Here is a 25,872-nt window from a genome sequence, read left to right as displayed (position 1 = left end):
ATGTCGACTGACTAATCGTTGCAAGATTCGAAAACACTACTCATTGACTAAAGATACATATCGATAAGTTAGAGTTAATACACACATTAAAGTATCACAGCCAACTCTAACTAAATTAAAAAGTGGTAAGTGGTCACACCTAATTACACTGTAAATTATGAATCCTAAGCTGAGTTGTCTTCGAAGCCACAGAATTGGTCGTGAAAAAAGGGAAGTGCTATACTCGATTACTGGGCATGTGACTAGAAATTGAGATTCCGCTAGATAGTAGAGCAATTTTTCGATGCGCTGAATTATTCGCATGGAGGCCTATGTATTGCTTTGAAATATATTGAGAAAAGTGTAGATAGGTCAAGATAACTTTCGTTGAAATGCACTCGCAGCGAGGTTATTGTAAAGTTGATGTTAAACGAGAGCAAATGGTGGTACAGGGCAAAATTTTTCTCAAGACTATGGTATGAGAAAGCCCAGGCTTGCACGGGGGGATGGAAACTGGGAAAATATCAAGGCTATAATTTTTCATAGTTGAAGTCTAATTTACAAACAACTATTCCATCAGAGTAATAGTGAAGGTTGAGAGATGAAAGCGTAGATATCCATAGATACACTAATGAAGTCTATAGAATAGTAAAGGCAAATAAGCCTTCAAATCACAGGCATAAGTTTACAGCAAGCTTGCCCCAGGTCAAAATGAATAAAAGCCCCTCCTCTCCAGTTTTAATGGGCCTATATTCACAATAATGAGATCCTGCAAGGTTCTGTGAAAGCATGTCTTACTCTTTTCCTCGCCAACTTTTATTATCATTGATGATTAACGGCGAATGCTATGTATGTGGATATATTTTGCACTATCTTACTATCCAATACACCAATCTTAAGCTATTTATTCACCATATCTCAGAGCCGCAATTCAATATGCAGATATAATTTTGGTACAGACTAAACCCAATGTTACCCCCTCGATCCTTGACAACTTATTGTAATTTGTCAAAATGCTCCATGATGTAAGCATTTGTGACTATTTCAATTATTTGATCCAATGTCTCTTTACTCAACTGAATACACTTATTCAAGATTCCCCCAACAACTAAAACCATGTTTTCATACCAAGAAGGATGCCCACATTCAACGCATATACATAACTGTGTATATCCAATGAATACAGGCTCTCTCTGGCAACAGACAGCAAATTTGCTGCTAACCTCACTTGAAAATCTGCTGCATAATGAGGGCTTAGCGGAACTCCCCACTTATTCAAGACCACCTCCTCCCCTAGCACAGACCTATGTAATCGATAATGAAAAGTCATTGCATACGAACAATCGTATTCAAAAGCGAAAGCGTGGAGAGAGTGAAGGAGAGGAAATCGTAAAATCAAGAAAAATCTCACAAATGCTTAGTTGTAGGCTTGCAAGTTTACTGCAGGTAACAAATGAGAATGCCAGTAAAACAGTGGAGATGGAAAGCAATGAAGAAGCAAAGGAAAAAGAGCATGCAATGCAAAATGTAATACGAAAGGTGCGGCGATTTCGCTGGAGTCTGGATACAAGTGTTAATAGCAATATTCATTCGAACCGGATTGCTCTAGTTCGGCGTCTCGTGAAAGGAGAAAACATGCAAACTTTTAGTGAGGGAGAAGGAAAAAGTTTGGAACAACTTATGTCTTCACTTTTTGATGCTCGAATTAGAGCAATCGACGAGGTTCGTTCAGGAGTGGATGGATTACTAGAGGAGATGATACGAGTGACAAAAAATGGCGCTATCCCTTTGGCTGTAAGCAATTATTATCTAAAATTGTTAAAATATTTATTGAATGATTTTGTAAAATAGAATGTTTTCCCTAAGTGGAGTAACTACCAACGAGGATTCGTGAAACTGATAGAATATATAGAGGTGAACCTCAGATTATTAGGGATATTCCGCTGCTTGTGTGATTAAATATTTTTTTTCATTTTAGATTATTCAAGACATGTCAACCACGATTTCTTCTCCTATTTATAATAATTCTTCCGACATAGATATACAGTCTGCACGCGAGCTTCTTGACCGTAAACGAGCACTTTACGGTGATGTACTATCGCAAAAAGGCCTAAGCCTCAAAGCACATGGACTTGCAGTTGATGCTTCAATATTTGAAGCAGTGCAGCAATGGGTGCATGGGATTCTAGAACAAGTAGTCAGCCGAATGCAACAGGAAGCACAATGGTGCGAAAGTGTGATAGAGGGTGGCGAGTTGGATGTCCAAGATTCGCGTATAGTCAAGGCAATTGCTTTTTTTTTTTTCTTATTTGCATGTCCATTAGTGCCTAATGCTTTCGTTCTTTAGGTGATGGACTCTGTTCTCGACGTAGTTCAGCTGGTTTTCGATTCATGTGAATTTGCTGCCCTGCCAAGTGACAATTTCTTGCATATCATTCTGGAGCTTGTGGCCATACATTGTCGGTGGGCTGCGAGATTGGTGTCGCGTGTCAATGAAGTCCGAGTTATGCATCGATTAGAGAATGCGACTCATTTGGTCGAATATATAGAGTCCTTGCAGAGTATATGCAATACAAACGTGAATGGATGGGAGGCATTGGCAAATGGATTGGTGGAATTGGGAGTCCGGAGTTCCGCAATTTTCGCTACATTGCGGACGAAGACGTCCAGTGCTAGCGGGAGAAAATTTGCTATAGGAGGAATGGGAGGAGGAATTGGAGGTGGAGGAGTTGGAGCCTATGCGAGCATACACCTGTTAGAGCACCTGGTTCGATTTGTTGTACGTGTGATCGGCTTGTCTAGTTCTAGGGAGAGCAACGAGAGTAATAAGGAGAGCGAGGCAAGAGTGAGGAGGATTTTGTTGGCGCTCAACCAAGTTGAGGACATAGGGTTTTTGTAGATATATACATACATATTTCAATGTAGCTATTGTAAATACCTGATTAATTACAAGATTTCACTCTTTTATTGCCAACTAACGCCAACATATAAAAATTGAAATTATATTTGAAATATATTCGAAGTGAAAAGAAAACTACTGTGCTAAACCTTGAGAGAGGGTTATTCCCTTCTACAATATCTAGGAAATCTTGATGCTCTAAAAGATACTGGCGCGCTTCTTATGAATGGGCGTGCGAAGAGCTGGTTTCGCAGCCATTCGTACATTCAGTGCCTGGTTTGGGACAAATCCAAATTCTCCATCCACAACTTCAGCTAAATTGTCAACCTCAGCTGCTTGTGGTCGCAAAGAAGATGGGAGATGCTGGATCTTTTGGGCAATGCGGGACGATCTCCTTACTGGACTGAAGGTCATTACTTCTTCATTTTTGTCGATAGATCCGGCGGAAGATAATCCACGGCGTGCGGGCCTAGTCGCTGCGTAGCGTACATGAGATCCAATCCCATGTTGATTTTGCCCGGTCGCTTGCTCTGAATCCACGAACCGAACTCGACGAGATAGGTTAGTGTCTCGCAACAAATTTGCCACTTCGCGTACGGCCGCTGATTGTCTCCTACGTTGATCTTCCTTTTCAGCTAATGCGACTCTCTCAGCGGCCACACTGCTTAATCGCGGCACTTCTTCATCTTCGGAAGAAATAAAGGTGTCTTCCGGAAGTCGATCCACAATGCTAGATCGCCGTCTTGCGTATATTGTGTCAATCTCGGAATCTGATCCACGGGTATCTCTTATTTTGACACTGTCCTCAATTAGGGTAGCAAAAGTGTCGTCAGGCAATTTGGCTTCAACGAATGATGTCATTCGCCTGCTGATTTTTGTATAGGTTGCATCGTCAAACGTATCGTCTGGTAAGGGGATGGATTTTCCTTTGAATGACAGTTCGGTCATTCTAAGTCGATGGCTAATCCTTCTCGACCCTTCAAAGAAAGTATCGTCTGGTAATTTCTCCATCGGAATATCAAAATCAAAATCAGCAGCATCACGCCACTGGACACTGGAAAGATCGCAGCATTCATCTTGCAGATCATCTTCGATAAAAGTATCTGCCGGCAGTGCCCCTGGCAACGAGAGGATGGAATCTCCTTCGGTTTCGAAGGAGGTGTTGAAAGAAGAGTCAGAATGGGTGAGTTCGGGGGGATCATCTTCCGATTGGGTGGTGGAGGGCACAAGGGTGGAGGTCGACATTTCTTCTGCTTTACTTATCTCGATAAGACTCTGAGGTGTTTGGGCAAGGGAGGCCCCATGTCCTCGTCCTCGGCCGGCACATGCACTCTCAACGCTCTTGTCCATAGATTTCTCTTCATATCCACCTAATTCTGATATCTTGATCGGAGTGGAGCTATATGGCGTACGGATCATACTTTTCCCAATAAGGCTAGCTTCTGGAGTGATTAATCCGGTCGCATCAGCATCATTGACAACAATAGGAACCCGCAGAGGTTTCTGAGAAAGCCGGCGATGAATAGGAGTGCATGCAAAGCTGGGAATGTCAAAAGGAGGTTCTCTCTGAGTAAATGTTTTAGAGATATGAGACATGCTCTGTATTGCTGAGGGCTGAGTCAGTTTTTTAGGAATGCTTTGCGCAGGGGTTGGCAGTTGATGTTGGGCAGTGGATATCAAGGATGGCGACGAGGCAGGAGGAGTTAAGGGCAAATCAGAGGTTGGTTTTATCCGCTCTGGCATTCCGAGTTGAGTTATTATAGTTGATTTAGGAGCAGGCCGATAGTTCTTATCAGATAGTTCCTCCAGGGTCATAGGAATATCTTTCTTTTCTGTGTTCTTCTCCTCCTTAATGGCAGGTTCAGGAGTGATGTTGCGACGGGCGGTAGCAGGTTTTGTTCTAACTGGAGGCGGGCACGACGAATTCGTTTGTTTAATAGGGCGGATTTCCAGCAGTTTCCCCTTTTCCACATGATGGAAGACTGCTGGCTTATGATTGTCAATAGTTTTAGAGACAACATCGGGTTTAGTAGTAGGCTTTTTCATATTATGTCGCCATGGTCGAGGATCTTGCACAAGGGTTTTTTTGGATTGAGCCGACAGGTTCTCTTCAGTTGTGGAAGGTTTATTCAATCGAGACTCAAGTTTTGCTGAGGAAAGCGAATTAAATTTTAGTAAAAAGAGTGGGTGTAGTAGGTAAATCCATAGATATCAAACCTTTGGCCATAACGGGGGGCTTAGTCACGATTTTCTCATCGGGCAGAGCTTTGCTCATTCTTTTCCTAAAAGACAATAGAAATTAAAATGGGATTTGAAAAATACACGTGGAAAAGCCATACTCTTTCTCTGATACGTTTTTAATCAACTCCTTATCTTTTCTATTTCGATATTGCTCGAGTAACCTACGTCGCTCCTCCTGCTTATAGCTAGGTAACTGGTTGTGCGTATTAGTTTCAACAAGGACACACTGCTTCTTCATTTTTTTCTAATTCTTTCTAATATGTGTGGTTTTGAAAATGAAATATTTGAAATGAGAAGATATATAGGAAGATGGTGAGAAATATTTCAAAATGACGCGTAAGTAAGATGGTGGAATTATGGAAGTATCCTCTTCAAGTTGTAATAATGAAAGTAATGGGGTAAAGAGAGTATAAAAAAATGAATAGGTAGTTTCCTGAAAAAAGTTTTAAAGCATCAAAGCAAACAAAACTGCTAGATGATTTGCTTTTTTTTCCAAAACACGACTTAAGAGAAAAAAAAATCTAACGGTTTATAAATGCGAAAATAAACGCGTCCAGGGAAGTGATTAATGATCCAATTAGAAGAGAAGATAAAAACACGCATCCTAAAATAGATATCGTCAAATAAATGATTGTAACCTAACCTAAGATGCTCCGCCACTCAAGTCATCTTATGACTCTTAATTTTTATTCCTGGTATTTTTTTGACATTCGAATAACGATCAAAAAGAACAGTAGAGTGTGAAGACATTTCAGAACAGATCGGAGAGCAGCAGATAGAGAAAAACTGTAGTCATGGGAATCCCGAAGTTTTTTCGATGGATGAGGTAAATTATACATTGATTTTTTGTCTTCTGGACTTGAGATTCAGACGATTACGACCGAAACTCTGGTTTAATTCTTTGATAACGTCTAGCGAGCGATATCCGCTCTGTAGTCAGCTCATCACCGAAAATCGAATACCAGAATTTGGCATGTTTCTTTCTTTACTATAGATATTTAACTACTTTACTTTTTATAATAACTAGGTTTATTAATATTATTCGCTCTTACAGATAATCTTTATTTGGATATGAACGGAATTATCCACAACTGCTCCCATCCTAAAGACGAAGATGCACACTATCGGATTTCGGAAGATGAAATCTTTATTGCTATATTTAACTACATTGACCACTTGTTTCTTAAGATCAAACCAAAGAAACTCTTCTTCATGGCGATAGACGGTAAGAGTGAATTTTGTTATATTTTCTCAGTTATAAGCATAGCATGTATAATATATAAATAAATATGCTATGTTGTAATATAACAGGCGTTGCACCTAGAGCAAAAATGAATCAGCAGCGATCGCGCCGGTTCAGGACGGCAAGGGATGCAGCCGAGCGTATTAGGCTAGCACGACAACGTGGTGAAGAGTTACCGGAAGAAGCGCCTTTTGATAGCAATTGTATCACCCCTGGTAAATTTTAAATATTTCTCGGAGCTAATGGAAAAGTTCCCTAATTTTTTTCTTGGAAAAGGCACTGAATTCATGGCAAAACTATCTAAACAGCTTCAATATTTTGTCACGAAGAAAGTTTCAGAAGACGCTAATTGGCGAGATATTGATGTGGTTCTGTCCGGTCATGATGTAATTTCCTTTGATAAATAACACTTGGCAACCATTAACGCTATTGTTGATTAGGTGCCCGGGGAAGGAGAACATAAAATTATGGAATATATACGTCTCTCCAAAGCGCAGCCTGATTATAATCCGAACGTACGCCATTGTCTCTATGGATTAGATGCTGATTTGATCATGCTTGGGCTACTGAGTCATGATCCACACTTCGCTCTCCTCCGTGAGGAGGTGGTGTTTGGGAAACAGCGAAATAAGAAACCTTCGTAAATAATTTATTTTTTATCCACTTCTTTTTTATTAAAACTATATAGCTTACTCTTTTTTGGCTTTCTATCCAGTGGGCCAGAGTCTCAGAACTTCTATCTACTTCATCTCTCTATCTTGCGTGAATATCTCGATCTGGAATTTTCCTCTCTTCGCAATACACTTAACTTCGATTATGACTTGGAGCGCATCATCGACGATTTCATTTTGTTGGGCTTGTTCGTTGGCAATGATTTCCTTCCCCATCTACCGAACCTGCACATTAATGAGGGTGCGCTCGCACTCATGTTTAATATTTACAAGAAAGTTTTGCCCAAATGCGGTAGATCCTGTTTATTTAGTTCTAATTTTCTCGCAATAGTTATTGATTAGTTGTTTTTATGTTTTTTAGATGGATACATCAATGATGGTGGGACACTTAATGTCCAGCGTCTCGAGCTTGTTCTCAATGAACTCTGCAGCTTTGAGAGGGAAACTTTTGAGGCTGAAGTGGTAGATCTCCAATGGCTACATGGAAAACGAGCCGATGGCGCAAAAGGCAAGCGTGGTAGCGGCGGGGGCAATAAAATTGCACTCACTCCGCGGCAAAAGGAGCTCTACGAGCAAATTCGAGCATTTATCTTGAATCGTCCTACAAATCAATCAAGTTTGCATTTTCCCCCAGATCTACCTGGACGTGACCGTCACTTCGTGCAAAAACTTGCGCAGGATCTAGGTGTGAGGGCTGCTACAGAGCATGATCATGAAGATCATAAACATGTATATATTGAAGTGGAGACGTCGGATTCTTCGGATGAAGAAGATGAAGAGAGCGAGGCTGCGCTGCAAAGAGTACTTAAAAAATATGATCAAGCGGAAATAATAGAGGACGATGTGGGAGAGGAAGAAGATTTACATCAGCAACGATATTGGGATGAAAAATTCAAGAATTGGCGCAAGGAGTATTATTGGGTGAGTATTCTACAGGTCTCCCTATAAAGGCATATCACTGTATTTTTCTAATATTCTCCTTGTTAACTCTAGGAGAAAATGCGTCTCGATATAGATTCACAAGAGGACATGGACAGCATAGTAAAAGCATATCTTGAAGGATTACAATGGGTTTTGCACTATTATTACAATGGTGTTGCATCATGGGGTTGGTTTTATCCGTTCCATTTTTCACCAAAGATCTCGGGTAAGTTTCTGTATATTCAATCTGTCCAACCAGATTGTTCAACTGGTATCTCTTCAATTTAGATTTAAGAAATTTGGATCGATTTGAAATATCTTTCGACTATGGTAAACCCTTCAAACCGTTCGAGCAGTTGATGGGGGTGTTGCCTTCATTGAGCGGAGCTTTGATTCCCCCGGCATTTAGAGTCAGTTTTATACTCGACTTTCTTATTTAAACTACTGCTCACGTTATTTTTTAATTACAGAGTTTAATGACGGATCCTGCATCTCCTATCATCGACTTTTACCCGCTCGAATTCGAACTTGACATGAACGGGAAAAAGCAGGATTGGGAAGCGGTGGTAAAGATCCCATTCATCGAGGAAGGACGACTGTTGAAAGCAATGAGAAGTAGGCTCTGATCTCATGCCAATACATACGCAGAATTGGTAACTTATTTGGAAAAATCTTATAGGGCATGAGAATCAATTAACGGCGGAGGAAAGGGAGCGAAATAGTTTCGGAGATTCATTGGTTTTCAAATTTGACCCTACAATGGAGGATGTACAATATCCCTCGTCACTTCCAGGCGTTTTTCCAGGTTGGCTTTTTTGAGACAATTGGGTTTTAGTTAACACTATATTAATAATACGGTCATTAGACATCGTCAACTGTCGCTGTAAAAAGGAAATATACTACTTGCCCACTTTATCTGAAGGGCTCACCTACGTACGTGGTCTATGTGACGGAGCACGACTCGGAGCAAGCGCGCTTCCCGGATTCCCGACCTTACATACTATTCCTCACACTGGTGCACTTGCATATCATGGCGTAAAAGTGTTCCAGCAGGAGAGCAAGTTAGTATTGAAGAGTTTACATGCACAAAATCAGTCGCTAACTATATCCTTAGGAATGAGACTATGGTTATCACGCTTGAAAACCGGTTTGAGGACCAATCTGCTGAAGACGTTGCCCACGAATTAGTAAATAAGCGGGTTTACATCAATTGGCCTTACCTTCAGGAAGCACTTGTTATCGCTGTCTCATCTGATATGGGAAGATATGAGCTCGTCAAAGACGATGGTAATCTTGTGTACACAGCGCATTCCGAAGAAAAGAGTGAAAACTGGCGACGTCGATCCGCGAACATTGAGACTGCATACAGCAAGCGTCTCGGTACTGTCATTGGACCTGTGGAAATTGTTGCACACTGTCTTATGTTGAAAGGCTTGAAGCGGCTGGACGACGGTAGCCTGGTGAAAGAGTGGAGGGACCGTAAGGAAGAGGTCGAGTATGCGGTTCAGACCACGGTTGCTGAGGTAGAATACGAGGATCCACGTTTTATGGAAAGACCTCCTCTGGCCATTACCGAGGAATTTCCTCTTCGGACACATGTATTCTTTTTGGGAGCATTGCATTATGGTGCTCCTGCGGAAGTAGTCGATCACGGAGACAACTCGCTGACTATCAAGCTAATCGTTACAACCAATGGAACGAGACATAATGAGCCAGCCTTTGGCCAGGAGATAGCAATGCGTTTTGAACGCGAATGCCGTTACTATCCGTCCTTCGTCGTTGCAAAGCAGCTGGGCATCAATGCACTGACCCTTAGTAAACTGACCGCATCTCTGCACATAGTTTCTCAAGATCAACGCGTTAACGTGGGGCTGAACTTGAAGTTTGAGGCCAAAAAGCAAAAAGTTCTTGGATATACGCGTAAAACCGAAAACGGATGGGAATATAGTGATAAAGCAATTGCACTTTTACGAGAATACAAACAAAAGTTCCCCGAATTTGTTGCAAATCTTGACCGGAGAATGCGCGATGATCTTTATCAGGCAGAGACACTGATACCTCCCCCACACGACGCAGTTGAAAAGGTTAAAGAAATCAGAGCCTGGCTTAAGGGAGTGGAAGCAGCAGGGTTGGAGAGAGTACCTTTGGATGCTGTGCAGTTGGATAAGGTAAAAGCGTCATTTCTAGGCCACACCCATACATATTCATTGTTTTCAACCTATATCACTTTTCATAGGCCTCAATTGCAAAGATAGAAAAATGCGCGGATTTACAGCGTAAAGAGACCACCTACCATACAGTGATTATCAAAAACATTCCTCGTCATGCTGTACTCAAGCCTTCACATGCTCCAACGCGCCTGCGTGACCAGTACTTTGCCCTTGGTGACCGAGTCATCTCCGTCATAGATTCGGGGGTAGTCCCCATCGCAACCAAAGGCACTGTAGTGGGCGTGGAAGGCAGCCAGCTCGAAATTGTTTTCGACGATTCATTTATGGGTGGAACCACCTTGGGCGGAAGATGTTCCATGTACAGAGGAATGGGAGTGCCTGCATATACCGTGTTGAATCTGACACAGCAGCAGTATCGTGGGAATACAGTGAACAAAAATTCTAGACCTCCGATTCACCACCACCCGAATCCAAATATGCGAGGCGCTGGAAGAGGAGGACGTGCGGGCAGAGGTGGTGGAATTGGTGGGTTCCAGCAACCTCACCCTATACAGTCTGTGCAACCACGACCCCCGTTTAATTCACGTGTAGGACGGCCTCCTTTCTCGGCGAATAATAGCTCGCCGAGACCTCATATGTATCCACCAGGGCCTGGAAGGCCACCGCGACCCTATGGTGGAGATCATTTTCGGCCTGGTCCAAGTGGCTCTGGCGGGCGTGGAGGAGGACGCGGAGGAGTCAGACCTACTGCATCCACGAGCAATGTAAGGCCGAGGCCAGTAAATGGAGGAGGCTTTCCTCCACAGAGAGGGCGTAGGGGAGGTGGAGTGTGAAAATATGGCATAGGTGTAATATTTTATTTCGAAATGTGATATATAATTTTTTTTTTTGAATAAATAATTTGGATTTTATTTGAAAATGGTAAGATTTGAGTTACTTGAAGATCCAGGGAGCCGAAAGAAATAGTTTCGTTTGACATGTATATTAGAGTATTTATATATTAGCTACAATAGAGTGTTGTAAACTATAATAACAAGATCACGAAGTTATTCAAGTGAGCCCAAAGAATTCTTTTATACCACGGATGAAGAGGAATAAAAGGAGGATGAGACGGAGGCGGAAGAGGAGCGAAAAGAAGAGGATGAGGAAGAAAACGATGAGAATTCTGAACTTTCGAAATTAACAGACTCCTTATCAGAAGCAACTCCTCTCTCTACTTTCTCCTCGTATACCTTGTCGTCAAAACTCACTACTTCCTGCCTTTCTTGCCTTGTAAGGTTAGCCCTAAGTTTCCCTACCTCGCCCTTGCTGCTTAAATTAGGCCACACGAGCACTAAAAGGAAACAAAGACTGCTACAAAAAAGCACACACATAGCGACGAGCGAAAGCCAGGTCGCCGGGCCAAAATAAACTCGAAGGCCTTCATATTGGGGCATTTTGCGCAAAGACTTGACTTTATCATAGGAAACAACAGCTATAATCCATCCGAGCGTGGTGATTCCAGTGCCAAAAAGGGCTCCTAGTACAGCCATTAATCCAAACTCTCGGCTACAAAACATCAAGACTCCACAAATGAGAGAAATTAGCGCGAGTAGGGCGGCCGGAATGAAAAGCACAGAAATAATCGAGCCAAGAGCCCCGAGCACTCCTTCGTTCTGAAGCTGTTTACTTAAAGGGCCGTAAAATGGAGCCTTAGGATCTAACCTCGAGCACAATTAGTCCTTTAATGAATCTCAATCAAAGAAACTACATGTTCTCACCAACAGCATATCCGATTCGTGGCGGTAAGCAATAGAGAACGCCAGAACTATTGAAAATACATGAATTCCATAACCCGAAGCGGTACCATTCCGAGGAATTGGCAGGTCGTATCTCCAGGAAGTAAATGTCAGGCAATAGAGGTCTATTTGAAATGCAACCAATTACAATGAAAAGTATGAAAACAACACCTGCTAATGTAGAGAGAATTCCTACGGCGCGGAACATAATATTAAACATAATTGGTAAGAATTATATATACAATGAGGTGTAAGATTACAATTAAATAACTAAAAAAATAAAATGCATAAGTCGCGAGTTGAAGGAAGCAATGTTAATAGAAACCAGCTCGGGCCGATCGAGGTGATAGACCCTGCCTTCCTAACAAAGTTAATTGCACAAATTTTGGATAATTAGGTTAGGTTTTGTAATCTCCCAAATAACAAACAAGTCTCGAAAATTAGTATTATCAGTCACAAAAGGGGGTTTTGAATGTAGGTCGAGAAAACCTACCAGAAAAAAACACTATTCACATTATGTCTAAAGAACCAACTACATTCGATGAGTACATGGAGGGTATGTTATATTTTTTTACGAACCAAGACTTGGACACGTTGAATCTCAATTATTTAATTAGAGGGCATTGCCCTCGAAGATAAAGCAGAGCGTTATGGGGGAAGCGGAGATCGTGCTCAGCGTTTCTATGAGCGTGCCGCACAATTCTACGGTAAAGCGCACGAACTAAACAAGGAAGACGGGGATTGTCTTTATAACTGGTACTATTCACATTAACATTTCAAGTTTGCTTAATTCTAATCGATTTTCGTCAGGGGACGCGTTCTCTATTTATTAAACGACTTCCATTCGGCATCTGATTCCTCGCAAAGATTGGCTCTTGTCGATCAGGCTGTATCTAAGTTCCGCGCCTCATTGTCAATCACCCCGGATAATCCAGATACTCTATTTAATCTCGCGCAGGCCCTTGTGACTTTGGCAGAGCTAGTTGATAATGAGTCGGAAAGTGAAAGAATATTGCAGGAGGCAACAACCATTTTCGAACAAGTGTTCAAGCTTCAAGAAAATACGTTAGCTCAGCAAGAAGAGAATGAAAAGAATGTAAATGAGAGTGAACCAGATGGAGAAGAGCCAAGGGATGAAGACGAGGACGAGGACGATGAGAAGATCACAAAGGATATATTAGTGGACACACTACTGGCTACTATCAACGCCCTCATATCCCTTGCCTACCTTAAACCTCAGCCAGACGCATCTCGTCTTTATCGTGAAGCTATTTCCAAGATCCAGCAGGCTCTTACTTTTGCAGAGGAGAGCAGAACGATTGAAATCCAACTCCAATGGGCGTCCGCCCTCTCCTCACAGGCAGAACGTGCATGGAGAGAAACAGCACGATGCGATGCTAGACTATTTGAAGAAGCACTCGAGAAATTGGAAGAATGTATTGCAAAGGATCCTAAACACGTGGAGGCTCTGTGTGACAAAGGGGATGTTCTTGTGTCATACGCGCAAGCAAGGTCCCAGATGCTTGCAGGAATTTCAGGAAAAGAACAAGCTGAGGAGGAAAGAATACGCATTTGGAACTTGTATGCCTATGCGACTAAGGCGTATCAGACGGCATTGGAACAAGAACCTGAAAACGCATCTATTCTGGCAAAAACTGGCGATATTTGCCTCATCCGAGCTCGCTTACCCTTCGGAGAGCTTACACAAAAGAGTCTTCCTGCCCTTATCCGCAATGCTTTGCATTACTATCGCCGTGGCGTAAAGGCAGCAGAGAAAGGCGCGGATATGGAGGTACGATTATGTCTCGCTCAAACTCTTGAATTTGCGCAGAAGTCCGGAGTTGAGTCGAACGCCCGTGAAGAGTTGGAGCAAGTGCTTAAAGAATGGCGCATGAGGAAGCCAACACAAGAGTCCCTCATCAAGGCTGCAGAAGAGTCTGACGTGCTTGATGGAGAATTTGTCGAGCGCCTGATGTTATGGACATTCGGCCCTCCATCAAACGAAAATATAACTCTGGGCGGAGGCTCAAGTGCGTAAATATTTACACTGATTTAGATCAGTTTTTTCTTTGATATACGACATAATTACAAATAGAACAATTATTGAATAAATACGTAGCGCCTATATTTACAGCACATTGATATGACATTTTTGAAGGAAAAAAAAGTCCATCCAAGGAAAAATAGATCCTGGAATCGCTTCACTGGTAGTAGAGTCCGGATAAAACTACTAGAGCCATAGTCCATCTGCAACAGATCTCAACAAAAATCTCGGTTCAAAAGAGGTTTTACAAGTCTCGTCAACTTGTCTCCTTTTCATCCAAAAAATTACGCTCTCAAATCTTGGCCAGTATTCCAATCACTATCGCTATAACCTGACGAGGTCTCGAATTAGTTGGCTGAGGTGTGTCTACTTTCCTCTGTGGCTACATTATGCCTTTCTAAAGCACGCCGTTCGCTTTCCTCGCGATGTCTTCGCATTCGCCCTTCCCATAACTGCTCGATTTTTTTTTGTCTCCCATATATCCTAGCTTCCTCCCTTGCTCGAGCCAAATTTTTTGCTGCCTCCAAATGTTGCCGCTGACTCGATTTCATCCACTGTGAAGTTGATTCGACACGCCAATAAAATTGAATTAAAGCACCTAGTACGGCTGCCGCGGCAACAAGAGTGATGAATGTGGGATTGGATGTGTACTGATTAGGAGCATTAGGATCGACAGAAGGGTAATTTTCATTCACATATGCAAATCCGGGCGGTGGTCTGTAACCTCGTCCACCTGATCTCATGGGAGACGTGGTGCGGTTAACAGAAGGAGGATCCCACCCGATGCCACACCTTAGATAGAGCTCCCTTCGTCCAGGATGTTTCAGTAGCTCATAAGCTTTAACAACTTTTTGAAAGCGCTCCGTAGTCTCACGCGTTGCCTGCGGGCCGAGGCGATCAGGGTGGAGCTCTTTTGCCAGTTCTAGATATTGACGTTTAATCTCGGCATTGGAAGCTGTACGAGGAAGTCGGAGCACATCAAACGGAGAATCATGAGTGGTGGTAAAGGAGCGGCGAATAAGTGAGGCTCTAAATAGGACCTTATGATGAATCGAATGCATCATAGCTAAATCCAAAAAATAACGGCACTGTCCATAAGGGATATATATGGCACGACACTTGTGATTTAAGGCTAGTCTACAAAATCGGCTTCAGCCTTGGTCAGTGGCTTATACATTGAATAGCAAATTTCGAAAGTTTGCCAGAGAAAATGAGTTAGTGCACTAGGTCTATGATATTCTCCATAGGAAAAAGATGTCCTATTTTAAACCTGCTAAATACCTGTGAGTTAGTTTATTTATATCGATACAATATTATACCACCATTATCGCCCAATAAGAGTCATATTTCTTATTTTATACGTCGACCAAGAGGCGCTCGACCCTGCTGAATGGCATTGAAATGTTACAAATAAGCTCGAGAGAATACAATTTTAAATCACACATAAAATAGAATTATTACTTTATAATAAGCAAGGTGCACTCTTGCACTCCATTTTATCAATTGCCATTTCGGATCTAATATTTTTCCAAAGAATTTCTTCTTTTTGAAGATGATAAAAGATTATTATTTAGCTATTTGTTTCTTCATACAAAATGGTTATATTGATAGGGGAATTAGGATACAGCATTATTCAAGGTATTAAGGAATAGTACTCGGGCCTTCAAATCTTTTTTAGAGGGTTCCGGTCAATCCATATCCTCAGTATTAGGATGAAAATGGATGAAAACAAGGTCAAGCCGCCGCAGAACTCGGCAAGGGGGACGAAACTGGTACGGCCCGTTATATCGAATAGCGCCCCAGCAATAGGTGTGCCAAATAGATTGCCAAACAGATTTACAAAATAAATCATCCCCACCGCATCGGCGATATCTTTTGGAGGTACAAGATCGGCGATGACCGCTGGGTAAAGGGAGATGAAACCGCCTCCAAAGAATCCATAGAATACCACGAAGACCATCATCACTTCAAACGATTTCGCAAGAGGCCAAACAATCATGGTAACAGCACCAGCAAGCAGAGTACAGATGAACATGACATTGATACGACCACTAATAATCAAATTGAGGGTGAGTATGGATAAACACTTTTGCTTCAACACGGAGGCAATAATATAACTTACAAATGATCTGCCGTTAACCCAATCAAAATTCTAGCTAAACTGTTTACCCCGCTCATGATCCCAGTAGAGGTTGCGGCCAAGCTGGGATTCACCCCGATGAATTTGGCATAGGTGTTGAGCATAAAGAAGGGGGCAAGATATCCAAATGTGATAAAGAAACCACAAAGCATCAAGAGACGTAGCTTGGGAGTCAGAATCTTAAAATCAAATGGATTGGCTTTCGCATGCTTATGGCTTCCGGAGGTTTTATAGAAAGGTTTTGTGAAAATGGTGGCCAGTGAGAGAAGAACCAAGGCAAGAAGCCCAAGTACACGTAACGACCAACGGTAGTCGTACCGTAAGATGACCGTGTTGACGAGAGGAGAAAGGGCTAGGCCTCCGATACCTCCACCTGCAATTGAGATTCCAATCGCAACACCACGATGCTTCTGGAACCATTGTTGGGGACAGATAACGGCGGGGAACCAGATTAATGACGCTCCGACTCCAAATAGAAAACCTTGGGTAAGAAAGATATGCCAGAGCTACAGTAGAGACAACCAATATAGTATGAGAAAATCAGATACTGCTTCAACACATCAAATAATACTGGTATATCAACCTCGGTAGCGAAAGAAGCGAGGATTTGAGAAATAGTAGTTAGTAGCATGCCAATGACCATGGTACCTCGTGTTCCGATACGACTGACAAGAGGTGGGATGAATGTTCCGAGAGAGAAAAGTAGCGAAGACCCCAGTGAACCAATGAACGATACAGTGAGAGTCGAATATTGCCCTTTAAACACTTTTGTCAAATATAATTCCTGGTATATACCCTAGGTTAAAGAAGGAGAAAGCAGTAAGGAAGAGATACGGGTTAGTTCACAAGCATATTAAGCAGAATGTAGATTAGACAAAAAGTTAAAATACTCTACCCAACTATACATAATGCCAAAAACAGTAAAATTTACAACAAATGTTGATGCAACCACGACCCATCCGTAACCGCCATCTGGGGGAGTTGGCAATGCAATTGGTATCGAGCCTTCGGCTTGCGTCCTTGAAGAAACCGTCCTTGCGTCGCTGTCACTCACTTCATTGGCTTCCTCATGCATACTCTTCCTGCCAACGAGTGTTTTATCACTTCTCTCTGCAGATCCTAATGTCTGAAATTTGGGTGACTCCGAATCCCAGGCAGCCTCGAGCTCTGCTTCTTGGTCTGCTTCCTCCTGCCGGTAGACGAAGAGCTCCGTACCCGGGACAATCCCCTGCTCAAGTGCATATCGGTGTGAGGGGTGATCATCCTGTTGTGTCTGTGAATGGAATGAGAGAGGACGCATAATAGCCTTTTCTACTATAGGTTTTGCAATCAATTGCCTCCTTTATTTTAAATCGTGATATCAATGCAAATGCTAGCAGGTGATTGCCAAAAAGAATAACAAAAAATAAAAGTGTATAATAATATAAAAAAATAAAATGAGGAACAAGAGTGGAGAAAACTCCTGAAAAAGCACCAGCGAGAGTATTGCTTTTTATATATTGTTCAATTTGGGCCGCAATCCGATTGGCAGTCATCTATTTTGATGAGGCCATACAATTGCAACTTTCAGCGGGGAAAAAGGGATCCGGGAAATATTAGTACACTCTTATTCAACCCGCTTGCTAAGAACTGTTCAATTTTCGATGTCCTGTGCCAATCTGAGTATGACAGTGCAACGGCTGGGGAGGAGCTTCACAACTGGGAACAAAAAATGCGGCTAGAACTCTCCGAGGAAAAAAAAATAACCCTGTAAAAGCATATAGAAATTTTGAATATGCTTACCTTCCGGACTATAAGGGCAGTTCGGTAAGTATGATCTTATGGATATAACAGGATGCACTTTTGTTGAAATTTCAATATTTGGAAACCATTGGACCTTTTTCACTCAGGACTGTGCTGTGCAATTACTACATAGTCTAACTGACTCAATTCCCCGCAAAGAGTTTGCTGTGCGATCTTCTCTAAACCCTTGACTCTTTCCGGAAAGCATTGAGTTTAATTGCCTTTGCTCGAAATAAACAATGGAATGATAGTAAATATAATGAATAGACGCCTCTCAACCTACCCCAAATACCCCTCTCTAAACCCATGTTGACGCAATAGGTGCTTCATACATAATTGATGCATATTCACTTTAATAAATAAAATTAATGGTTTGGAACTGTAAGTTTTTTGCCAATCTTTATGCCGAAAGTGTCAATTAGATATTTATCTTTTAACCGATCCCAAACTTATAACCGATTGGTAATCCCAGCTGCTATTGAGTGTAACGTCATATAAGCGAAGCTGGGAAGGCAACTCTAGAAAATTTTGCTGAACCCTCAGACCAATGTTGTAGTGCGGCTGAAGATTTATCGGAGAAGAGTTTAAGCGATTCGATAAAAATAAAATCTATTGAGGTTGGCCGTCATACTAACATTCAGCCTCAATGGATTTACATTTTTACTATGGGCCGAGCTCTTCGTCATAAGAAAATGACCACTTCCGGAGCTTATCCACGGGTATCCTCGATGCAAAGCCCTTTCGGATCAGCAATAACTCTTGTTCGGTAACAAAATATTCACAATTACGTAAAGGGTAGGAGGAACCATACAATATAAAGGCTCTCAAGTTTGCATAGAATGGAAAAAGGAGAGGAAACATTATATTGGAAAAAAGATCTCTATGGAATAGTGATTATATTAAAATTATGACATAGGTGCTCCATAGGCCAAGCAAGAGAATACAGGCTTGTCAACCTATAAAGCAATATGCCAAATTCAGTGAAGGCCTTGTAAGCGACCTTTATCCAAATTACAATACACTCGTTCTGCATCTTTGCTCCGTCTCGCTTCATATCAAATGATGGTCAATTTTAATGCACGAATGCACAGGAGTCAAATAAGAGGGGCTCGAAAAAAACTTACAAAAAGGTACAATAAGTATACACTTGGAAATACTGAATGAACTAGAAATTCTACTTTTATACCACAATTATATACATTCAGCAAATAATTTGGGCAAGCAAATATACAACTTGGTAGGCAAGTTTCCGAATTTATACTTTTTTCAGCGGGTTTGGATTAAGCCAGAATCGCACGGCCAGAATCACTAGCGATCCCAGCAGAGTTGCGGCACCACAAAATTCGGCAAGAGGTACGAAGCTCTTTCGTCCTGTGGCATCAAACAAAGCCCCTGCAATGGGCGTGCCAAATAAGTTTCCAAATAAACTCGATAAGTAGAGCATGCCGGATGCAGTAGCAATATCTTTTAAGGGGACGAGGTCTGCAATCGTAGCCGGGAATAGAGAAACGTAGCCACCCCCGAAAAAGCCGTATAATACAACAAAGGCCATTAGGGTGTCAAATGTTTTGGCAAGGGGCCATATGATCATGGTAACAAGGCCAGCAATAAAAGTACATAAGAATATAGTGTTCATGCGGCCACTACAGCAAAAGAAAAGATAGCAACTTGGGTTAATACCCGAGGAGGAGGAAGGCTAGTCAGCAAAATTAGTGCAGCTTACATTCGATCTGCAGCCAAGCCGAGTAAAATTCTAGCCACGCTATTTACCCCGCTCATGATCCCGGAGGTAGTCGCAGCCAAGCTAGGGCTCACGCCGATAAATCTGGCATAAGTGTTGAGCATGAAAAAAGGGGCAAGATATCCAAAGGTGATGATGAAACCAGCCACCATTAACAAGCGAAGTTTAGGGGTAATGATTTTAAAGTCGATAAGCTTGGGTTTCATTTGGTTTCGAACCTGAGGTGGAACGATATAAAGTGGCTTTAAGAATATTGTTGCAATTGTGAGCAGAACAATGGCAAAAAGGGCAAGCACCCGTAGTGACCAGCGATAGTCAAACTGTGCAGTGACCGTGCTGACAAGCGGAGAAAGCGCCAACCCGCCAATACCACTTCCCGCAATCGCAATTCCAGTTGCAACACCACGTCGTTTCAAGAACCATTGTTGCAGGCAAACAATGGAAGGGAACCACACAAAAGATGCGCCGATACCAAAAAGCAGGCCTTGAGTGAGGAAGATATGCCACAGCTACAGTAGAGCCAAAATATTTGAGGTATTATGAATGTGTATATATTATAGTAAAAAGAAATGGCGCCACTTACCTCGATTGCAAAAGAAGCGAGGATGAGAGAGACGGTTGTTAACAGAGTTCCAATGGCAAGTGTCCATTGTGTTCCAATGCGGGCGAGTATTGGTTGTACGAGAAAACCAATAGAGATGGGAAAAGAGGACCCCAGAGACCCGACAAAGGATATAGCAAGAGTAGAATATCTGCCGTGAAACACTTTATTTATATATATATCCTGGTATATGCCCTATTGGGGATAAAAGAGTGGAGAAGAATGAGTAGACAATTAGTCGTAGAAATAGCGTCGAATCCAGAGGGAAGGAAACACCTACCCAGCTATATATCACTCCAAAGATGGAAAAATTCACTAGAAAAGTCATCACTACTATGACCCATCCATAGCCTCCATCGGGAGGTGTCGGCATTTGAGGAAGTATAGAGCCCTTTTCTTGCGTTCCTGCATGGATGGATTTCTCACTTAAACCATCACCATTCATATTCTCTATATTTTCTCTTCTATCATAATTATTTGAGATAGTTGAGTAGATCTGTAAGATTGAGATTTCAAAGTCATCGTCTAAGTTAGGTGGGTTTTTTAGCTCAGAGCTCCACACGGATTCAGCCTCTGATCTCCGCCTCTCTTCATTACCGATGAGTCTGAAGAGTTCTGGCCCTGGAAAAGTACCAAATTCATGGACAAACTGGTCAAGGTAGTGTCCATGCCATTGATCGGAGTCTATTGAATTATTTATTGACGACATCTGCAGAGTTTCAAGAGCGGAAACCAGAGCTGTTCTCAGTAGTGGTAGGAAAATATAAATGCAGGGCTGAGTTGGGTTTGCCGGTTGAAGAGTTTAGAGAGGAAGTATTGAACAAAACGAGAGTGTTCACCAAAAAAAAAGGTAGAATGAAGGAAAGGGGAAGGAGGCAGGGAAGGGGAAAATGGAAAAAAGATTCTATCTTAGGATAACTATATATATTACTCAACTTTTTTGTTTAGCAATAAATCTATTAGCCGAACTCGGGCTGGAATCCATTCAAATCATATTTTAGATATATGGTGTCAAAGCTAGCTCAAGAAGAGGCGCAGAACATTTATCATCAAAGAATACATGCCCTCAGAGCCAGTTTGGAAGGGATGAAGAACTTACATAATCTTCGATTCACACTTACAAATTATAAGGCTCTTTTATCACCATATCTCCACAAGATGATCGCCTACTTCAGGAATCATGGTGACTAGTAATCAAACGTTAAATTTTCACCCGAGACACTCTGCTGTTAGTCTGGTGTGGGCGTTTCAACCACTACGTGTACGGCATACATCAGCCAGAGTTGGCGGCTCCCATGACAGCCGAAGGTTGCACCGCGTTCACCACAAAACACCGGGCAAGAAGCTACAATATTGATTTGGCAATTCGGCCTCTACCCGGCGCTTCTCATGCCTCTGGGGGCTAATTGTGTCGAGCTCCCCAGTCACTCAAGTAACTGACAGCCGCGAGTGAGACTAGACTTTTCGGGTAATTTGAATGGGAAAGGAAATTTCGGATTAATGTTTCATGGTACATCTCGGTGAAATGTTTAAAGAGCCACAGTTTCGCAGGAGCTGGAGAGATAATACGTTGGATTCCCCAGAAAGTAGCTGCTCTACTCAATTTGGCTTCTTACTCTACTCGTGGCAAAAAGGGTTGCTGGAGAGTTGCAGGCGAGCCAAGGGAGATGTAGCAGTACAAGATACTGTATACATATTCGAATCCAATTCTAAACCTATTCAAATTATAGATTTTCTGTGATCCTGCGCTTAAAGATCGTTCTAGAGCATCTAACAACTGCTGTATATCTTGTACTGCTACAGGAAAGCGTGTGTATTCTCTTTCAGCTATGCCGTTTGCCCTCTATCAGAAAAGTATTGTACGAACTACGACGTAGTTTGGTCAAAGAACCCCGGCGATTTTGACGAGACACGTGCAAATACTGTAGAATGAACTGTGGCCTAGAATTATTTTTCTACTGAACTCGTGAAATCTGCTCCACTTGGGCCTGTAGCACGAATATCCATCCTCCGATCTCGCAACTAAGCCAACTTGTGGCCACTCTAACATAACACGAGTTCAGTAGAAAAATAAGGGCATATACATAGGCACGAGTCTTTCTAGCATGTCATAGATACAGATACAAATAGAGAGGTGCGTATATGTATGTATAGGTGTGAAGATATAGAGGCAGCAAAAAAAGAGGGAATCCAGAATTGGTCCAATATGACTTTAAGGCAACTGGCCTGGCTCAAGCTTTGGAAATATTTTTAAGACTTGTTGAAAAGCTCTCAGATTTTCACCGGTGAGGCAGTTGGAAAGGATGCAGCGTGCCTAAAAGCAGATTCGATCGTCTCATGGCTGAAAGTTGCGGGTTCTCGATATTCGACACTTGAGTTCAGATAAACTGAGGAAAATTTGAGAGGCGAGATTCCTTGTGAAATCCTCTCCAGACTTCTTCATAGTACACCAATCTCCTTAGTTAGTTACACCATAAAAGAACTCGTTATAAGAAGCAGATTCTGAATATTTTCGAATGCTCTCCAGAGAACCCTAAAGTAAATCGAGTCGGAAACGAGTGACTCATTGAACCCCGGGAAAATCGAGCTACAGCAAAATACAGTTGAACAGCATTGGACTCTATTCCTAATTAGAAATTAATTTTTATATTTGCTTAATGAAAATTCGAATACAATGTCGCAGCCAACTCAACCAGTTTTCAATAATTTTAATAAAATGGGATATTCCGAATAAACCTCTAATCACATGTGCAAAATATAAAATAGAAGTATAAGCACACAATTAACACCATACAATGGAGCGCAACGGCTAGAGAAAGAGGAAAAAAAAAGAGCAACAATAAAAATAGTGTTTGCAAAAGTACAAGTACTGCTACAAAAGAAATGTGGAGGAAGAAAGAAAAAACTATTCACAAATAATAAACAGGAAATACATATAGTTAGAAGAAGACGAAATAGTAGAAGAAAAAGAAAAAAGATAAGGGCGAAAAGGAAAACAGGGTGAGAAAAATTCTAAAACCACAAACTAAATTTTTTGCATTTTTTATGCCCACAAAATAATCGATTCAACCTCATGCATACACACAGTGCCACCCGTCCCTTCCGAATAAACGAATTGCAACCCACTGTCCAACTCGCAAACCCATTACCATGACGGTGAACTTACCCCATGCCCCGTTGTCCAGCTGATGAAGGGAGTGGCAATGCACGCATATACGGCCCAGGAAAGGGCCCATTTCGTCTGGCTGGCCATACTCATCTAATCTCGCCAATCCCGATGAACAGGGTCCACAGTAGATCTCTCCACACACTCGACAATGATGTCGGCGTCTCAGAAATGTGAAACTCTTATAGCAGAAGCGGCAACACGTTGATTCTTCATCAGGCTAAATGGTAGACAAAAAATAACATTAGAAAAAGTTAAGTTGCTTTTTTTAAAAAAAAAAAAGAGAATAAAAAAAAAGCGATAAATCAGATGGTGTGTGATATAACAATGAAAAAAAAAAAATGAATAAAAGTGTATGCATACCTTCCAATGCTGTTTGCATAGGTCGGGCCATTTTTCGACATTGCTCTGCGGCTTTAATTCTGGTATTCTTACAGCGCACTCCTCTAAGCTTTCCTCTTCAGCTGACCATGTGAATTGGCATGGGTATGTCTGCCGCATTGTACTTGGGAGTGCTGACGATGCTCCGCAGTTTTGAGGGACTCCTGCTGACGCCAGCGTCAGTGGAGATGAATCCATCTCGCTTAGTATATCCGCGTCCACATAGGATAACAAACTACTGGTGGATACTGAGAGTGCACACACATCGCCCTCGCCGTTCAGATTCGGCGAGTCTCTCAGTGACTTTTTCCGCTCACGCTGTACCATCTCCGAGAGGAGCGAAGCGCGTCGCACTAGGGGAGGAATAGGTCTTTTTTCCATGTCCAAGCAGGATTGAGCCTGTTGCTCGTTCGCGCCCACCTCTGGCACATACAGAGCATTTGGATTTTTTTCTTCCCCCGGATGGAATGGCTGCGACGAAGGAGAGTATGATTCAATATTGTCTTCGCCGATGGTTGCGGTATCCGAGTCGTCATCGCGACACAATTCCGGGAGAATGGATCGCGACGCGGGAGGACTAGGTGCACTTGTGTTGGTATGTGAGAAGCAATGTGTCTTCAGGGAGGAGGGCGGGGGAAGTGGATGATGCTGAGGTGTGGGTGTGTTGGAGAAGATGTCATCGTAGGCGGTTAGACTGGGCGCGGGGATGGCATGGGCAAGTTTTACCTGAGGGAGAGGTGAATTGGACGAGGCAAAAGCAGAGTCGTGGGTGCCCTGGAAATTTAAAGAATTGCGCGTCATGGCTGCTCTGTCTTCTGTACCTTGCTTCCTCCGTGTATTTGGCTCGCAAAAGAGAGTGGAAGAGAGAAACAGGCAGTGATTAGCAGGCAAGAGATGGGGGAATGGGCAACGGTCTTTAGGGGAGAGGGGAAGGGCGGGGGAATAAAATGGTTGGGAATGGAAATAGGGGAAGAGGGGAGGAAATGGAGCTGAAGGAGAGTGGAAAAGAAAAAAAAAAGACGCGAGGATTTTCTCTTCTGAAAAAGTTCCGATTATATTTTTGAATATATTCCTAAAATGGCAAGAACAAAGATAATTAAGGCAGTAGGCCTTCTTTTCGCCTGCTTTAATTAATGCAATGCATGTGATGAATGTAGAGGGTTGCCTAACTTGAGCAAAACGTTTTGATAATTAATGTCGGATATGGGGCATGCTTCAGAGCAAGGCTGAGCGAGGATGGAAAATTGGGCGGAGGCGGATCCACGCATGCTCCACATTTCCCCTCGCCTTCCCACTTCTCCGGCTGGCCTCAATTCCCGGCCGCGGCCCATCTCTAATGGGAGGAAGCTCGAGGTCGGCCAAGCCTATTCGAAACAAAATTGAGGCAGAAGGTTCGAAAGGCTTGCTTTCATCGCGAATTTTTCAGAACACAGGAGCGCAGCTAAATTCCCTCCACACAACCGCCCCTGTCGACCGTGACTCGTGCTCGGCTTGCATAGTGGGAATGCCGTGCCCGAGTTTTCAGGGAAAAAAATTCAGTCGCAAGTATAGGAGTTCAAAAGGCCAGGCTCGTCTCGCCATTGACCTGATCCTTGCAAAAATCAATGTCGAAACAGAACAGCCAATGACCCATTCCTCTCTCCTCTGCCCATACATGACCAAAGGGAAACAAGAGAACATTTTTATTTTCACATTCCCATAGAGAAATCACAATAATAAAATATATATAATAAAATAAAAAAGAAAAAGAACAAGAAATACTATGCACAGAAAAGGAGGAAAGAAAAAAGAACAGAGGCTTTAAAACTCAGAGATAGGGCTAGAGCTAGCAAAATGCTAATGCTGAAATGCTAGAATTAAAACAAATAAAGGCGCAGCCGTAAGGCTACTCTTCCAAATCATCCAACTCGCCCTCCTCACCGCCAACTCCCGCTTCTCCTTCGACATCACCCTCTTCAGCCTCATCCATTTCAACCTCGCCCTCGCCCTCGCCCTCGCCATCGCCCTCGCCCTCGCCCTCGCCTTCTCCCTCCCCTTCCTCTTCCCCATCTCCTTCCACGTCCCCATCTATTTCACCTTCTATTTCGCCCTCTATCTCCCCTTCCCCTTCCCCC

General features: G+C 42.5%; 9 protein-coding genes across 9 annotated transcripts in view; 3 read left to right on the top strand and 6 right to left on the bottom strand.

The window, feature by feature from the left end:
* Positions 1-1,155: 1,155 nt before the first annotated feature.
* VTP21DRAFT_1474 (uncharacterized protein) lies at positions 1,156-2,878 on the top strand (the record flags this gene model as incomplete). The annotated part of the gene is made up of 4 exons (XM_069391565.1): positions 1,156-1,773; positions 1,831-1,893; positions 1,958-2,263; positions 2,327-2,878. 4 exons carry the CDS (start codon positions 1,156-1,158, stop codon positions 2,876-2,878), a joined length of 1,539 nt encoding a protein of 512 aa, XP_069251595.1.
* A 198-nt stretch (positions 2,879-3,076) lies between these two features.
* On the bottom strand, positions 3,077-5,357 carry VTP21DRAFT_1473 (uncharacterized protein; the record flags this gene model as incomplete). Its single annotated transcript, XM_069391564.1, has 3 exons — positions 3,077-5,028; positions 5,096-5,160; positions 5,218-5,357. The coding sequence occupies 3 exons, from the start codon at positions 5,355-5,357 to the stop codon at positions 3,077-3,079; spliced, it is 2,157 nt and encodes a 718-aa protein (XP_069251594.1).
* Positions 5,358-5,913: 556 nt separating this feature from the next.
* VTP21DRAFT_1472 (uncharacterized protein) lies at positions 5,914-10,893 on the top strand (the record flags this gene model as incomplete). The annotated part of the gene is made up of 16 exons (XM_069391563.1): positions 5,914-5,945; positions 6,035-6,090; positions 6,174-6,344; positions 6,431-6,577; positions 6,639-6,748; positions 6,803-7,002; positions 7,078-7,325; positions 7,395-7,954; positions 8,027-8,180; positions 8,243-8,364; positions 8,425-8,569; positions 8,634-8,759; positions 8,820-9,015; positions 9,069-10,122; positions 10,191-10,712; positions 10,774-10,893. The coding sequence occupies 16 exons, from the start codon at positions 5,914-5,916 to the stop codon at positions 10,891-10,893; spliced, it is 3,963 nt and encodes a 1,320-aa protein (XP_069251593.1).
* Positions 10,894-12,419: 1,526 nt separating this feature from the next.
* Positions 12,420-13,941, top strand: VTP21DRAFT_1471 (uncharacterized protein; the record flags this gene model as incomplete). The annotated part of the gene is made up of 3 exons (XM_069391562.1): positions 12,420-12,459; positions 12,521-12,659; positions 12,714-13,941. 3 exons carry the CDS (start codon positions 12,420-12,422, stop codon positions 13,939-13,941), a joined length of 1,407 nt encoding a protein of 468 aa, XP_069251592.1.
* Positions 13,942-14,294: 353 nt separating this feature from the next.
* Positions 14,295-15,011, bottom strand: VTP21DRAFT_1470 (uncharacterized protein; the record flags this gene model as incomplete). Its single annotated transcript, XM_069391561.1, has 1 exon — positions 14,295-15,011. The coding sequence occupies one exon, from the start codon at positions 15,009-15,011 to the stop codon at positions 14,295-14,297; it is 717 nt and encodes a 238-aa protein (XP_069251591.1).
* Positions 15,012-15,610: 599 nt separating this feature from the next.
* On the bottom strand, positions 15,611-17,387 carry VTP21DRAFT_1469 (uncharacterized protein; the record flags this gene model as incomplete). Its single annotated transcript, XM_069391559.1, has 4 exons — positions 15,611-15,998; positions 16,070-16,593; positions 16,671-16,883; positions 16,983-17,387. The coding sequence occupies 4 exons, from the start codon at positions 17,385-17,387 to the stop codon at positions 15,611-15,613; spliced, it is 1,530 nt and encodes a 509-aa protein (XP_069251590.1).
* A 1,737-nt stretch (positions 17,388-19,124) lies between these two features.
* VTP21DRAFT_1468 (uncharacterized protein) lies at positions 19,125-20,920 on the bottom strand (the record flags this gene model as incomplete). Its single annotated transcript, XM_069391558.1, has 4 exons — positions 19,125-19,512; positions 19,593-20,119; positions 20,194-20,406; positions 20,492-20,920. 4 exons carry the CDS (start codon positions 20,918-20,920, stop codon positions 19,125-19,127), a joined length of 1,557 nt encoding a protein of 518 aa, XP_069251589.1.
* A 2,362-nt stretch (positions 20,921-23,282) lies between these two features.
* On the bottom strand, positions 23,283-24,559 carry VTP21DRAFT_1467 (uncharacterized protein; the record flags this gene model as incomplete). The annotated part of the gene is made up of 2 exons (XM_069391557.1): positions 23,283-23,597; positions 23,741-24,559. The coding sequence occupies 2 exons, from the start codon at positions 24,557-24,559 to the stop codon at positions 23,283-23,285; spliced, it is 1,134 nt and encodes a 377-aa protein (XP_069251588.1).
* Positions 24,560-25,643: 1,084 nt separating this feature from the next.
* Positions 25,644-25,872, bottom strand: part of VTP21DRAFT_1466 (uncharacterized protein) — a gene marked incomplete at both ends in the record, with an annotated part of 4,826 nt that continues 4,597 nt past the window's right edge. The window contains one exon of the mRNA XM_069391556.1: positions 25,644-25,864. Coding sequence (XP_069251587.1) covers positions 25,644-25,864 — 221 coding nt within the window. The remainder of the gene's footprint in view (positions 25,865-25,872) is intronic.

The sequence above is a fragment of the Calcarisporiella thermophila genome, assembly GCF_041956535.1.
Source record: "Calcarisporiella thermophila strain CBS 279.70 unplaced genomic scaffold VTP21scaffold_11, whole genome shotgun sequence".
NCBI classification, from domain to species: Eukaryota; Fungi; Calcarisporiellomycota; class Calcarisporiellomycetes; order Calcarisporiellales; family Calcarisporiellaceae; genus Calcarisporiella; species Calcarisporiella thermophila.
This window is presented reverse-complemented; position numbering and strand designations above follow the sequence as displayed.